General features: G+C 42.8%; 1 protein-coding gene across 3 annotated transcripts in view; it reads left to right on the top strand.

The window, feature by feature from the left end:
* INTS4 (integrator complex subunit 4) overlaps positions 1 to 15087 on the top strand; it is a 33050-nt gene extending 17963 nt beyond the window's left edge. For 2 of the 3 annotated variants that reach the window (XM_063394368.1, XM_063394367.1), the window contains exons 16-23: positions 2920 to 3013; positions 5170 to 5250; positions 7009 to 7139; positions 8026 to 8085; positions 9717 to 9876; positions 10193 to 10336; positions 11076 to 11196; positions 13491 to 15087. In XM_063394368.1, the coding sequence (XP_063250438.1) occupies positions 2920 to 3013; positions 5170 to 5250; positions 7009 to 7139; positions 8026 to 8085; positions 9717 to 9876; positions 10193 to 10336; positions 11076 to 11196; positions 13491 to 13684 (985 nt within the window). In that variant the 3' untranslated portion in view covers positions 13685 to 15087. Of the gene's footprint in view, positions 1 to 2919; positions 3014 to 5169; positions 5251 to 7008; positions 7140 to 8025; positions 8086 to 9716; positions 9877 to 10192; positions 10337 to 11075; positions 11197 to 11625; positions 13465 to 13490 lie in introns of those variants that run through there. The other variant, XM_063394369.1, reaches the window with a different exon arrangement.
* Positions 15088 to 15869: the final 782 nt, after the last annotated feature.

Genomic DNA, 15869 nt, shown 5'->3' with positions numbered 1-15869 from the left:
TTCTTGGACTGTTCACTTATGCTGAAATACACTCTCAGGTTTTATGGTTTATGAGTGACAGCCTTGTGTCTCATTCTCAGTTTTGTGTCCTTGTAACTCTGATCACGTTATTTGTACTGTACGTGCACAAGGTTTTCTTGTTTTGCTTTTGTGGAGGGGAAGGTTCTTGTCCCCTTTGCTCTTGCATTTTCTGGGTCCTGTGGCCTTTTGATTCAACAGGAAAGGACCTGCTTCTGGTGGTTTGGGTTCTCATTGCCAGTCCCACTTACAAAGGACTTAGGCGTTCCTCATCAGTTTTCAAATCAGAGAGCTTTTCCAGGAATAGAAAACATTCTTGTGTGCTGCTGTCTGCTGCTGTATAGATAAGGGTGTGTGGTATTGATTCTCAGTGAAGGTTTTATGCTGCCTCTTCCATATCATCTCTAGACTGATTTACACAAACAAAACACTTGAAAAGAATCCTTTCAATGTGATTCCTCTTCTTGGAAAGAGCAAAAGAGCCTTATTTTAACAGTTAATAAAAAACAATCCAAAATACTTTGTTTAGAATGTGGAATTTAAATTTTAAAAAAGCTAAATTCTTTTTTTCTTCAAAATAGCTGTATTCTGTTGTGTGTATCACTGTCACACCCATCTGCAGCAGAGAGTAAAGATTGTGCTCCTCACTGAAAACCCAGCTTTGAGGTTTGTCCTCAGCTGTTTTGCAGCTGCTGTGTGCCAGCCTAAAATACAGTCTCAAAGCATTTAATGCACTAAACACTTGAAACAGGTAATCTCTAGGCCATGCATCCAGAACCTCTCAGGCCATGACTGTTTCCAGTTTTTGAGCTGATGGAAATTATTGGCTTGGCTTTTTTCCTGATGGGATTGCCCCCCAGGAAATCATACTAAACCAGCTGCTCTTTTCCATCCTTGAAGGGAGGATTTGAACAAAGCCAAAAAAAGTGTTAAAGGTTATTTTGCAGAGGGCAAGATATCCCTGCACCAGCAATTTGGTTGCTGAGAGCAGAGGGATAGAAGCAGTTCACAGCAGTAGATTTTGACATGGAACATAACTCCCTCCTCCTTTATCACTGTCATCCACAGAAATAGCAGACCTTGTGGAGTTTGTGTCTGCTTGGGACTCAGAGTTTTGGCTGCAGAGCCTGGAGGGGGAGCATCAGTCTGCAGCGTGGTTAGAAATGTACGACAGGCTGTTTAGCAAATCTGTCTGTGGTTTAGTTTCTCCATCTATACAAGAATATTTTGTTTTTCTTCCAGGGATGTTGAAATCTGTTTAAGATTTGTAAGGAAATAGAATTAGTGGAATTGGGAACTTTGTAAGACCAGGACACGGAGTATCTGCCTAGCTAACTGAGAGATGACATCCTGTTCCCCATTAGTGTGTTGTGATGGATTGTGACATGGGAATTAAGCACCCAGGAGCCTCCTCTTCACTCTGCTCTCTGGAAAAAGATGAAATGGAATCTCTGCGTGAGGCTGAGTCTGACTTGGCTGTTGGTGAAGGAAAGCACAACCCCTCACTATGAGAGACATTGGGGGCTGGAGCATGTCCAGGGAAGGGCAGCAGAGCTGGGAAGGGCTGGAGCACAAGTCTGAGGAGGAGTGGCTGAGGGAGCTGGGCGTGTTCAGCCTGGAGAAAAGGAGGCTCAGGGAAAACTTAACCTCTCTGCAACTCCCTGAAAGGAGGCTGTAGCCAGGAGGGGACTGGTCTCTTCTCGTGAGTGACAAGGAAGAGAATAGGAGGAAGCAGCCTCAAGTTGTGCCAGGGGAGGTTTTGATTGGATAGTAGGAAAATGTCTTCATGGAAAGGGTTGTCAAGGACTGGAAAGAGCTGCCCAAGGAAGTGGTATATTCAGCATTCCAGGAGGGATTTGAAAGACATGTAGATGTGGCACTTGTGGTGGGCTTGGCATAATATTGGGACTGAATGATCTTAGAGATCTTTTCCAACATAAATGATTCTATGATTCTCTGCTTAGGAAAGATTTTCTGTGGCTGCATGTTATACAGATAAGCTAATGGATTTTTGTTAATGTCTCAGGGCTCAGCAACTCCCTGGTCTGGCAGAGCTAAAGTTTCAGAATTGCATCCTAAATGCAAAGATAAATCTAAAACAAAAGAAAACAAAAATCTGAAAAAAAAATTCATAACACAGGAAATGTGGAAGTAAAGTGACAATTTTAATGGACTTTGAATGAAAGCAAAGTGTAGAAAAGAAAAGACACAAGCTGAAACCACATCATCCAACCTATTTTCAGTTCTGTAAGAAAAATCAATTTTGTTTTTTTAATGCACACTTTAAGAAAACATGTCTAGCAGTAGAGAACTAAAGCCTTTTGGGTTCCATTAACTGACCTTTTTTTTTTATAATATTAAAAGATGCTGATATTACTGTATGATTTACAAGAAATACGAGGCAACACACACCATCTAGTTGGGCAAATATCAGTACATCAGATTCTAGCTTGGCTTTAAAGGGCGGCTCTGTTTCAGATACAGGTGGTTGCATGAGCCTGATACATTCCACACAACCTTTCTCAGCCAACATGAATAGTTTGATTTCCCAGCAGTGTAACACAAATGGGTCATTAGCTGCTGTAGAAGGCTGGAGTGTTTTACGTTAAATCTGGAGCTGCCACTCTGTGTGGTTCCCATGGGGCTGCAGAGTAATGTGGCTTGACAGACTCACTGCTTCCACTGCTGTGCTGGTGTCAGCTTCCCAGAAGAAGGGACATGCCGAGTCCCAAGGTGCAAACTGGTTTGTAGTGTGTGTTTTGCTGCTGTTTCTGGTGCTTGCTTTAATAAAAGCAAGCAGCAGGAATAGCTGGCTTTATTGTCACTGCCTTCTGAGTGTGTTTGGATTAAACTGTTCTCTGTCTCAACATTATTTTCTCTTTTTTTTTTTACATGCTTCAGTGATCTTCAGAGGCTTGGAGAGCTGCAGTCAGAACTGGCAGGAATGGCAGATTTCAGTGCAACTTACCTTCAGTGTCAGCTGCTCCTCATCAAGGTTTGACTTCATTTGGGCTTTTTTGAGCTGTTCTTCAAAAATGCCCCCAGTCCATCGCAGTGGCATGCTTTCATGTTTTGATGTTCAGGATGAAAAGTGATGTGTGATCAAAGAGCAGGTTCTGTGGATTTCTGGTTATCCTGCTTCCCTCCTGTGGCAAATAATTTATGCAGTTACTTTGCCAATGTAGACCTCAGCTGCTGTACCTAGGGCTTATGTTGGTTCACTAGCATTTTGTCAGTGCAGAGTTTATTATCTGACAGAAATCACACTGAGGGCAGCTATGTTAGGAGAGTAACTTTTCCCTGCTGGTGCCTGCTGGAATGTTTTTTGTTAGACTGTGGCCATGAGTGCCATTTTTGTAGACTGTGATTTGCAGATAGCTTTGTTGGCACCAGTGCCAAAGGAGTTCTTAAGACTTGATTGAGCTAAATATCAGTCATGCTTTCTTTTATCATGCTGAAATGATCCATCTATTTAGTATTAGCAAGTCAAGTGGCTACTGAGGTACCATTGCAGCAGCCCTTTGCAAAAGTCCCTTTTCAAAGTCAGCTTCTTGTTGTAAACAGGAACTAATTTTTTACTTTGTAGAAAATCTTGACTTGGAAGGGACCCTCTGGTTCCAACACCCTGCTGTGGTCAGGGGTTCCACTGGATCTGATTGCTCAGGGCTGTAAGGTGGCAGTAGTATTTAACTTAGTCTTTTGGCATTCTTTAGTGTTTGAGTGTAATGTACACACATCTAAAGCAAGAACTAAAGCAAGCAAGGTTTCCAGAAAGGACACAATGAAAGCTTTGTTATGTAAAACCAAGGAGGGATTTCAGTTGATTTGCTAATGCATAGTTGCCAGTTGGCATATCTCATGGCAGGCCTCAAATCCTTGGAATAAATTTATCACCCCAAGGTATTTCAGATGAGCAGTGGTACAGTTCAGTACAATCCACCTAAATCCAAAGTGAAATGTGCAGTGCAGGCTGAGGACTAGCATTTAGAGATAGCTTTGTTGCCTGTCTCCAGGGTTTGACTGGAATGAGCCAGATGGTTTTTGCATCTGGCTGAGGTGTGCTCTGTTTGGAAGAAGGGTAAAAGCTGCATCAGCAATTCTTGGCTTGAGCTGTAGACCAGTCAATAGATCAGTGATGCAGAGGGGTCAGTAATGTGCATGGAATGAAAAGTAACTGATAATATCAAGAATCACAGAATATCTTGGGTTGGAAGGGATTTTGAGAATCATGTAATTTCAGACCCCTTCTTACAGGCAGGACACCCTCCACTCATACAATACCATTAAAAATTCTGATACTGCAGAGAACGTGTGTCCAAGTAGCCCTTTTCAGTAGATTTCTTTCCAGTTGCTTCTTTTCCCAACAGAAAAAAAGCTGGTGGGGGAAAAACTTCTTCATTTCCCAACCTCTCAAGGCTCCAAAGGTTCTATACTTTTAAAGGCTCTACATACCCTGTGATTTTAGGGGTAGTTAACTGGGATTCTCTGGCCAGCCTAGATCAAGGATACAGTCTGTATGTTCTTGAGCTTTGGCTGCAGCCACCCTTGTGCATTGCTTTGTCTAAGGACAGGCAGCTTCAAAAAGGGGGCAGTGATATAAATCATCCAGGCAAGCTTTCTATGTTTTTTTAAACATAAAGCAAAAAGCAAATAGGCTGTGGTAGGCAGTTGGGTTTGGTTTTGTTCCGTTTTTTTTTAATATCAATGTCAGCAGCTGAATTAGACACAATATTCACAGTAACTCCAGGATCTTTGGTGGAGCAGAGGAAAGTTAAGAAATGTGGCTGTGGAAGTAAGTGTGTTTCTGGGGAAAGTTGTTATTGTTTCCACTTTTTGCCTGCTCTCTGAGATTGCCCCATTCTTGGTCTCAAGGGGTTGATAACAAGTGGGCTGTTGGTTTTCTTTATGAAGTTCAAGGAGTTTTGCTTGACAAGTCTCTCATTCACAGCTTTGTTAATGTTACTCTCAACTTCCTTTATATTTTCCTGTTGTATAGGTATCTCTGTGTCTTTATAGAACAATGTGTATTTTGGAGGCCTTGGTGCCCTGTGTTGTATTTAAAAGCAAAAAACAAAGCTTTGGCATGCTTTTTCAACCAACTGTTAGGACTGAATTGGATATTTATCATCATTTCATGTTTTTTTCTTGTAGGCCTTGCAGGAGAAGTTGTGGAACGTGGCAGCTCCCCTGTACCTGAAACAGAATGCATTGGCATCTGCTGCAGCAAAACAGGTGAGGTGAAAGCAGCTGAGCCTGCACAGAGACCAGTCCTTGGGTAGGAGTCTTTCGTTGGCCATGGAACAATAATACACTTCTGACCTTCCACTGCCATGTTCTGTCCAAGTCAATCTTAGTCCCCCAAACTGGGGTCATTTCTCTTCTCTTCAAAAGATGAGTGGTGAGGGAGGGAAGTTCATGACTGCTGTAAAAAGGCAAATATCACACTCACCTTCCAGAAGAGTAAGAAGGAAGATCCAGAAAACTGTGGGCTGCTTGTCCTTACCTCTTTCCTGTGGACGGTTATGCATGAAATACTTAAAAAAGCTGTTCCTGAACAAGATCAACAAAGCTACTTGGAACAGCCAGAATGAATTTCTCAAGAACAACATATGGCTGACCACCATCACTGCTCTCTGTGGGGAGGGGCCTGGTGCTGTGAACAAGGGGAGGGCAGTGGAAGTTGCAGAGCTTGAATACAGTCTCCCATCGTTTCTCTTTCACCAGACTTGCAGGATTGTGGCTGAATGAACAGGTAGTAAGGGTCCTGCAAGTAGAAGAACCAGTTGATATGCTGCAGGGCATGGCTGCTAGTCTGGGCAGACTGGGGAGCTGGGATGACGGGAACCTCATCACGTTCAGTACATTGACTATGAGGCACTGCAGGATGCCAGCTGCAACTGGGATGGCTTGGTTTGGGAAATGATCCAGCTCTGGGGAGATGCCTTCTGGAGGGCTGTGTTGTGTGTTGGCCTCCCCAGCAGAAGGAAGATGCTGACAGACTGGGGCAGATTCCACAGGGGGCCACCAGTGTGGTCAAGGGCTGGGGCACATTACCTGTGAGGAAAGGCTGAGGAAGCCTCCAGTCCAGCCTGGAGAGGAGCAGGCTTCAGGATGGATTTACTTCTGTCTAGCACCATATCGTTACAGGATATAAATGAGACAGAGCCAGGCTGCTCTGGACAAGAGGCAATTGGCAAATGATGAGAAATTTTGATCAGCTATAAAGGGAAGATTTCCTGTAAGGATGGTTAAATACTGTTGCCCAGAGAGGTGGGGGGTGTCTCTGTGGTTGGAAGTGTTCGCAATTTGATGTGGCCCTGATCCAGTTCCTGCTGGATCTAATGAGACTTACTCTGAGCAGGGAACCAGGCTAGATGACCTCTGGAGGTACCATCCAATCTGGATTATTCTGATTCTGTGATGTATAAATGTATAAATGATCAGATCCTGGAAAAACTGAAGCTAAGCCCTAAGAAAAGGTAAAGAAGCAAGGAAGCCATTCAATAGTCTGGTAATAAATCTGGGGTAAAAGCAAGTTCATGGATCTGTTGGGAAGCTCTGCTGTTATTTTGAGTCTTCAGGTAATTAAAATGTAATAGGCAGGTACTGCTGTGCATCAAAGCCTTCTCTGCTGTTGATGAGTAGAAACAAAAGCCATCCAGCTTTTGAAATATTCTCTGATTGAAATGTTTGTCTTGGGTGCCCTCTTGAATAGCATGTGAACCCCCTGGAAAGTGTTTTGTGTTGTGATGTGTGGTGAATATTGGTCGCTTGCTGTCAATGCAAGGGGAGGCAGTGTTCTGTGGTAAATAACTTGGAAGTTCTTGGCATCTGCACCATCGTACTGAGCTCAACTGTATTAATTTGAGCACTTCCTCTTGCTTCATGTGTTCCTCGGTATGAGAGAAAAATACCAGAATCTGCTGATCGTGGTTGTACCAGGGCTTAACAGTCTGATGGTTTTTCATGCCTGTGATCTCTGTCTGGCAGATCCTGGAAGAAACGTACAAGATGGAGTTCATGTACAGCGGGGTGGAGAGCAGACAAGTGGTCATCATCCACCACATGAGACTGCAGGCGAAGGCCTTGCAGCTCATAGTGACTGCCCGCACCACCAGAGGGTAAGGAGCCCCTGGGCTGAACATCTTCTTAGGGCTGGCTCTAAGATTACTGTCCTTAAGCTTTGTTTAAAAAACCAGCAAGGATAAATTAGACACGTAACAGGGCAGCATGCCAGTAACCATTTGCTAGAGTAATTCAGAACAAAGAACCTTCTTTTGCCTTTGATACAGCTGTACAGGGACACAATCCTGAATTAGATGACAAAACTATTGGGAGGATGAGTTTTGGGGGTTGAGTTCTCTCATTTATGAATGTATAAATAGGTTAAAAACATTGTAGAGTTGATATTTGGGACCTGCTTTAAATGAGGAAAAGCCATGTATCAAAAGAATTCACCAAACATGTTTACTTCATTAAGTATTTGTTGCTGAATTCTTAGCATCAGGAAAGTATTGTCCTCCTGACTGATCTGCAACTGCTGTGTGTGACTCAGACAGAAACTGCTCCTGTGCAGGCTTAGGAACACAAGAGGCTCTGAGTGGTTTGTTTTGGCTGCTGAAGTTAAAGAAGTGACACATGGCTGTAGAATGAGAACTCCAGCTGGTGGAATTAGAGCAAATTAGTTACTGTCCTAGTTTACTTCTGTTTCAGGTTTGTTGCCATCAGCTTACTGTGTTACCAGAGAGGTCCATAATATATTTACCTTTTAACCTCTTGTTTTATAGGTGGAAAATGAGGTAGAACTTAATTAGGGCCTTATTCAAATGGGGGTTTTTTTGTGAGAGGGGGATATAAATAAGTGAGGAACACTTTTATTTGTTCAAAAACTGTAAGATCTTCCCATTTTTAGGAGTTTTAATGTGATTTCAAACCACCTAAATGTGTATAGCTGTAGAGCCTTTTTTTTCTTTAAAAGTAAACCAAGAAATACTATTTTCATTACAGAGTGGAACCTCTTTTTGGGATGTGTGAAAAATTCCTCCAAGAAGTGGATTCCTTTCAGAGGTGACAATCTCCATTGCTTCTTCACTTTATGTTAGAAATCCTATCACCATCAGCATCTGGAGTTATTCACTTTATTTTTCATCTCTTCACATCTCCCTTCCCTGCTATCCTACATTGGGAACTGTCATGGGATAGTAATAAAGCAAGAACAATCTTAGTAGTTAAAGTCCTTAACATCAGGATTTTATGCTGGTACTTCAGAAACATGTGCTCTGAATTAATTTTTTATAGAATAGCTGATTTTTTTTCTTGTCTTTATAAGGATTTATCTGCTTTGAGTGGATGTTGTTTTCATAAATACTTAAATTTCTGTTGTTGTTATTCTGTCTCCTGGAGAACTGAGAGCGTTTTGACCTTTCAAAGATTAATAAAAAAGCGTATTACCCTTGATGTACTCAACATGTAGCAATAAGTCAGACAAGAATTCTGTGGTATCTTTCCTGGCCCTGTCTACTGTTTTTGCCACCTCTTAATAGTCACCTTTACTTGCAGGGAGAATAGATGTACTAAGTGTCAATATGCAGGATCAGATTGATTCTGGTGAAAAATGTCCCTGCTCACAGGTGATCTTTAAGGTCCCTGCCAACCCAAAACCATTCTGTGGTCCTGATTCTGTGAAATAGTGATGAGTTGTGCTGATCCTGAGACTCTGAGGAAAAGCTACACTGGAAATGAACAGTTCTATCCTCCAGCTCCAGCTGGGCATTAGGGTTGAGCAGATCTGGTCCTGTTTTCTTATCAGTTTGCCAGCCACAGCTGCCAAGCTTATAATAAATGTGAATTTAGTCAGAACTAGAAATAACATTCTGCTCAACCAACTAAGGATATCTGTATCTGTGGACTAGCTATCCCATTCCCTGCTGAGTCATAAAATCACAGAATCATAGAATGGTTTAGGTTAGAAGGGATATTAAAGACCATCTTGTTCCAACTGCCCTGCCATGGGCTGGGATATCTTCCACTAGACCAGACCTCCATCCATCCTCACCTTGAACATTTCCAGGGATGAGGCATCCACAGCTTCTCTGGACAACCTGTGCCAGTGCCTCACCACCCTCACAACTGAAGAATCTCCCCCTAACATCGAATTTAAATCTCTCCTCTTGTAGTTTAAAACCACTCCTATTTGTCCTATCATGATTTACCTGTGTAAAAAGTTACTTTCCCTCTTCTTTATAAGCCCTTTTAAGTACTGAAAATTTGCAGTGAGGTCTCCCTGGAGCCTTCTCTCCTCCAGCCTGAGCAACCCCAGCTCTCTCAGCCTGTCTTCATAACAAAGGTGCTCCAGCCCTCTGAGCATCTTCATGGCCTCCCCTGTCCATCTTACACTGGGAACTCCAGAACTGGGCCCAGTACTCCCAGTGGGATCTCATGAGGGCAAAGAGGGGCAGAATCCCCGCCTTTGACCTGCTGCCCACACCACATAGCCCTTGATGGTGTCAGTTTGAGCACAAGGCATTGTCCCAACACACGTAGCCAAAGTCATCTCATGAGACACATGAGAAGAGGAATGCAGGTATCTAATTCTGTCATTATAACTAAATGGAAGGATTAAGTAGCTTGACTGAAAATAACAATACTGTGGAAAAAGTTGAAAAAAGTATTTGATTTTTAATCTATTCTTGACACAGATGTTTCATCTCTGAGCTGCCACATATGCAAGGCAGTTTTGTAGATAAACTGTTGGACTTAATGCCCAGACTTGTGACGTCCAAGCCTTCAGAAGTGGTCAAGATTCTTCAGACAACACTGCGGCAAAGTACCTTCCTCCACCTTCCTCTGCCAGAGCAGGTTGGTTTAACAGAAAATTAAAATGCAATATCCTTGTGGACTGTCTTGCCATTTGACTACTTCCTAACATACCATGAAGCTTTTAGAATTCAGGGTCTTGGCCAGACACAAGTGTTATTGATTTCTTCTTTGGTTTCTTATCTAGCATCCTCACGTCTACTGCTAAAAACATGAAAAACTTAGTAATTCCTGGCAATATAAAAAAAATAAATCCAAGGCTTATGCATGTCTCTGTTAAGAACAGTGGTAATTATGATTTTTTTCTTTCCTTTTCCCCCCACCTTCTGATTTTTGCCCATCACTTTGCCCCTAACAGCTCCATAGGGCCACTGCAAATATCATTGAGCCTACTGGTGAATCTGATAATCCCCTGAGGTTTACATCAGGATTGGTTGTGGCACTGGATGTTGATGCAACTCTGGAGCATGTGCAGGATCCCCAAGGAACTGTTAAAGTTCAGGTAAGAAGTCAATTGACATAAATGCAAAGAAGATTATGTCTTGGGGGAGTTTCTTTAAGGATGTCAATACTTTAGATTGCAAATAATGATACACTTTATTAGTAACAATGCTGGATTTCTGTGTTTTGACCAGTCATTCAGAAACTGGTTTGTCTGTAGTGCACTGACAGTTGACTTGGGTGCAGTTCTGAGAGTGCTTTGAGCACGTGGATGTCATTCTGTGCTTCCACATGCATTGTGCATGAGATGGACATGAACACCAATAAATTCTGGTGAGCTTCCAGCTGGTTGAGTGGAAAGGGGAGGAGCAAAAGAAGTTGTTCCGAGTGGCACAAAAATACGTAGTCTCTTGGCTCTCTGTATTTCCAGGTTTTCTTCCTGCTGTTGAATCACTAGTTTCAGATACAGCTGAGGAGGTAGGAGTGGTATGAGCCAAGTAAAATATGCAGCATCACTGCTGAACAAAGAAACAAAACCCTCAGTTACAATGCAGAGGAAGAAGCTGATGTCAGTGTGACCTTTTTTCCACCTGTGCTGTGGGTTTGATTGCCAGCGTGTGGCAATCCAGGTTATATCCAGGGCAACTGAACTCGTGGCTCCAAGCTAAAGCCTGCTTGTCCTGCCTTCCAAAGTGAAACAGAAAACAGCCAAGTAATGCCCTGTTCCACTGTGCAGATCCCCAGTGCAATTGTCATTCCTTTGTTGTTTTTGTTTTTTTCTTTTTTTTGTTCCCCTCTAGGTGCTGTATCCAGATGGACAAGCACAGCTAATCCACCCTAAACCAGCTGACTTCCGAAATCCTGGCCCTGGGAGGCACAGGCTGATAACTCAGGTTTACCTCTCGCACACAGCCTGGACAGGTAAAGTTAATGAGACACATTAACGTGGCTGCACTTGGGTTAGACACAAGTTACATACCCATGGTCTGGGGGACTCTGAGGATCCTGGAGTCTGCACCTGTAGTTGGTGCTGCCCTTGGTGTCGATCAGGCCTTTGAGCAGTTACAGCTCCCTGTTCACCAGGCACTGCTGCTCTGTAGGGAAATAGAGGGGCTGCTGTCTTGGGAGAGCCCTGGGAGCCTTCACACGAGAGCTGTGCTCAAGGTGATGTCACCCACTCGTGTGCGAAGTTAGCTCTCGGAGCCAGGTCTGCATCCTCAGGTTGAGGCAAGGGATCATGGTAAACTGACTCCTTGTAAGTGGTTGTTTCAGGTCTCACAGGTATCTGAGCATGGCAGAGAACAGCACAGCAGTACAATTTCATTGCTGATTCAACTTTTACCCTTTCAGTGCCCTAAACCCCTCCTTTAGCTCTGATGATGATGAGACTCCAACATTCGCCTTCAGTCTCAGCTGCTGTTCACACTTCCCCATGGAAGCCTTCAGTAATTGGCTTGTGGACTTCAAACAACAAAACCAGATTTCAAACAACAAAAAAATCATTTGCAGCTCCCTTTGTCCTGTTTTCTTTTAATCCTTTCACCTTTATTCAAATGTGGGGGTTTCCTCTGAGAGGTTTTTTTTCTGAGCAGTTTTTCATTGGATTTGTTGATTATTTTTGGTTTAACCAACATAATTTTGTTTATTGCTGTGTTCCTTCACATACCCTTTTTTTTAATATAGTACTTCCATGGTGTACTCACTCATCCTGCTGTCTTTGTTTTGTTTTGGAGAAGAAAACATGGTATTGTTTCTAGGAAGTATCTGGGTTTAGGGGTTGATCATATTACTTCACCAGAGGGAGCTGAAGCCCTTATTTGTACTTTTGCAGTGTTCCCTGGAAGGGCCACTGAGGGATTCTGTTCTGCTGTCTCCTCTAGGCATTATTTTAACCATTAACTTTGACATTGGCACTTAGGCATATAAAACAGGGGGAAGACACTGAGCTGGGAGGGGCTCAGGAAACAGGGTCAGAATTCAAAGTGCAGAAATTGCCTTAATTCAAGACAGTGAAACTCATTAAAGTCCAGCAGAAAGAGTGTGCTTGGAAAGGAAAGTGCCCAAGTGCAAAGCACTGATTAACTGTCAGGTGTAGAGCAGAAGTGAAAGAGGTGACTGCAGGCTGCAGGTAGGAGTTGGTGGAGTGATGAGAAGGTGAGCTCAGGGAGGTGTTGGCTGAAGCGTGGTGGAACTGTGCAAAAGGGTTCTTGTGTCCTGTCTGGTGCTAATGATGTCTCAGCTGGAGACCCCCTGCAGTTCTCAACGTGGCATCTTAAAGTCCTGTGGGTTTCAGCAGGTTTCAGTGGAGGTTTCATTACGGAGGTCCTGTTGGGGGTTATCCCTGGTATACAGTTAAGTCCCGCACACCACCTGGTGCTCCCTGCCCAGTGGGGACGGGTGTAAGATCAGAAGGGCAATGTGAGAAAACTCATGGGTATTACACTGTGCAGCAATAGCTACAACATCCCTGTGTTACTGACACTGTTTTGGTCACAAATCCAAAACAAGGCATCATGCGAGCTACTATGAAGGAAAATTAACTTTATCCCAGCCCAAAGCAGAACAGTCCATAAAGAAAACCTAAACAAATCTGGTTTTCAGTCTAGAAAGAAGAATTTTGTTGGGTATGTAAGTCCAGCAGTTAGTCCAGGGTAATACTGTGTATACTGAAACCCCAGTTCTGTTTTGACCACTGTCAAGAAGAGTAAAGTGAAATCATCCTATGAACAGTATTAGGAACCTTGCTCTGCCCAGCTGCATAGTTGGTGAAAGAGAGGAAGAGGCTGTCTGGTGTGGAAAAACTTCCAACCAAGGAGAATCTTCAAGTAATCGCCTGTGCCACAGGTCTTACAGATGTCATCTGGGTTGATCCTGACATAAATACAGTGAGCAGGGCCTGCTAGTTCTGTAGGGGTTTTAATGATTGTTATTATTTCATTGGAGTTACTTTCCAACAGTTACTTTTGAAAGTTGCAAGTTAGTGGTAAGATTTTTTAAGTGATGACAAAGAGAGGGGAATAAACCTAGAATAGTCCTTAGTTCTGCTGTGCTGAATGTAATGCCAAAGGCTTGTTTTCAGACTGTAGACTGGATTCTGGCCACTCCAGAACAGCTCTGTATGTACCCAGCATACATGAAATTAAGATTTATTTGATGTTGATTGTTCACTGTGCAATGACAATCATGTTTGCGTTGTTCTATTTTTTTCTCTGCAGAGCCATGTCAGATTGAAGTGCGATTGCTGCTGGCTTACAATTCCAACAGGAGCAAAGCATCTACCAGAATTCCTAAATCTACCTGGAGTGAGAGCTTGGAGGCTCTCCCACCCTCTGAAAATGGCATAGAGGGGACCATCCCCTTCAGCAAGCCTGTCAAGGTGTATATAATGCCCAAGCCTGCCAGGCGGTGAAGGCTGGCGCTGAAAAACCTATTTATGGGGTTTGTTGGGTTACATGAAAACAGAATGCTGTGTCCAAGATAGCAAACCAAGCCAAAACAGCTTGTACATGCAGAAAGGGAGTCAGATATCAAAATAAAGCTCCTGAAGAAGAGTTGGTCTCCTAAGCAGCAGGCAAGTACAGGAGTTACTCAGCTAATTAGGAGTGGTTTCAAGAAAATGCAGGTTTTTCTATATTGACTCAACAGAAACAGGACTATTCTCAATCAGCATTCCAGTAGTAATTTCACTGGGCTGTACTTTCAGTTTTTACCTATCAAAAGTCTTTCTCCAAGGCCTCTAAGTTTTCTGCTGTGTATTTACTATGTAAATACTTGGGCACATAAATCAATGTTATTTTTACAGTACTCTGAAGTGAAGTTGAGGAGTTCAGCATTTTGTGGAGGGTTGTTGGTTTGTTTCTGAGGTTTTTTTGGTTTGGTATTTTTTTTGTTTTGGTGGGTTTTTGGGGTTTTTTTTGTTGGTTTTTTTTTTTTTTTGAATGTCTAAAACTTGCATTTGTGCACTGGTACCTAATTTCTTAACAGAAAAAATAATCATAAGTACTATTATTCTTGTGTGGGAACAGCACCTAGGAAGGAAATTGCCAATTGCTGTTCTACATCCTTTACAGCTGTACTGAAGCTGGTCCAGCTGTGGGGAGGGCACAGGTTGTTCATGATGCAGGGGCAGGAGGAGCCTGTTTGTGCAGGTGGCAGAATTTCAGTTAGCAGGACATGGAGTTTAACTCCATGAGCTACAGCAACAAAGCAGTTTGTCTGCTGTCGCACCTTTGTGCAGCTTGAGGAGCAATGTGATTAAGTACCAGTTGGAAAATTCCTAACCACAACCCACTAAGTTTTACAGGATCTGTTTCGTGTCATCCTGGCCAGTTTTAGTGGGATATGAAAATCTGTGATTTTCAGTTCAGCAGCACTTTTGGCACTCAAAGTCTTTCTTGTCAGGTGAAGCAGCCGAACACACTCTGTTCAGCAGAGTTGGGCAGCTTGTCAGTGTTGCCCTCTGGAGGTGAGCTGGAAGTACAGAGGGACAAGAATTTAGTTAAAACATGATACATCTGGAATTCCTGTCGGCAACTGTGTCTGTGCATTACTTCTGTGTGCCAGGCTCAGCGGACTGAGGAACTGGGTATGACTTGTAGCAATCCCTTGGTAAGATTTTTTAGGAGGCTCTAATCGTGAAACGTTGTAGTGCAGCAGCCAGATGTTGCCTGTGTTCGTGAATCAGTTGAGGCTTTTTCTTTTTAAAAAGAGGTATATTTTTAGCAAGTAAACAAAACAGTGAAGAAATACTTTGCAGTTGTATTTAGTGTAAATAACTCCTTATGCTTTCCTACAATAAAATTGGAAAACTCATGCTATTCTGTTTCTTTTTTATGAGTGAATATGGATGCCTGCATGGTCCTTGGCTAATACGGTCACTGCATGTTTTTTGTGATTTTAATTTTTTAGCATTGGTAAGTTGGAGCCCAAAGGCTCATAGCCATAAAACTTTGTTGCTGCTTTAGGTAGTCTTGAATTAAGTTTCCTTTCTTAGTGCTTCTGCTCTTATAAACTGTTTTTTGGTGTTTCACCTTTAGGGCACTGCTTTGAAAATCTCCTGCCCTTCTGACAGCTGAGTTATCGTCCGACTTGTCTTTGGCATCCTCAGTTCAGTTCCCAGCAGACAGGGTTGATGTATCTCTCATTAGGAAGCTGTATCTGGGCAGATATTTGACAAGTTGAGTGAGCTCGTTATAGACTTTTTCCTTTTTCTTCCTCTCATTTTTGCACTTCACCAGTATTTTGTGCAGTTTGTCATCTCAGTAGTGTTTCTAATTTAGATGGTGTCCATAGGCTCCAGACCACAATGGATGCTGTGGTAGGCACAGCAGATATTTTCAATATCAAAGGTTTGGCATCTTTATCTCTTTTGCTAAGTACTGGATCAAATTTCTACTATTTTGTTCCCCTCATGCTGTCCTTGACCCCCTTCCATATAACATACCAGGCAAAGAGTGAGTGCCTTCTGTATTGCCATTGAGAATGAAATTTCATGGGGCTGTGGAAAAGTTCTTCCATCTGTAATTTCAAGATGCCTAAAACAAGCTGAAAATCTAAGGCTGCTACGAACATTTCCAATCTACTAATGAGAGCAT

Source organism: Prinia subflava, chromosome 3 (genome assembly GCF_021018805.1).
Source record: "Prinia subflava isolate CZ2003 ecotype Zambia chromosome 3, Cam_Psub_1.2, whole genome shotgun sequence".
Taxonomy (NCBI): domain Eukaryota; kingdom Metazoa; phylum Chordata; class Aves; order Passeriformes; family Cisticolidae; genus Prinia; species Prinia subflava.
Note: the sequence above shows the minus strand (reverse complement) of the source record. Positions and strands in the feature narration are given on the sequence as shown.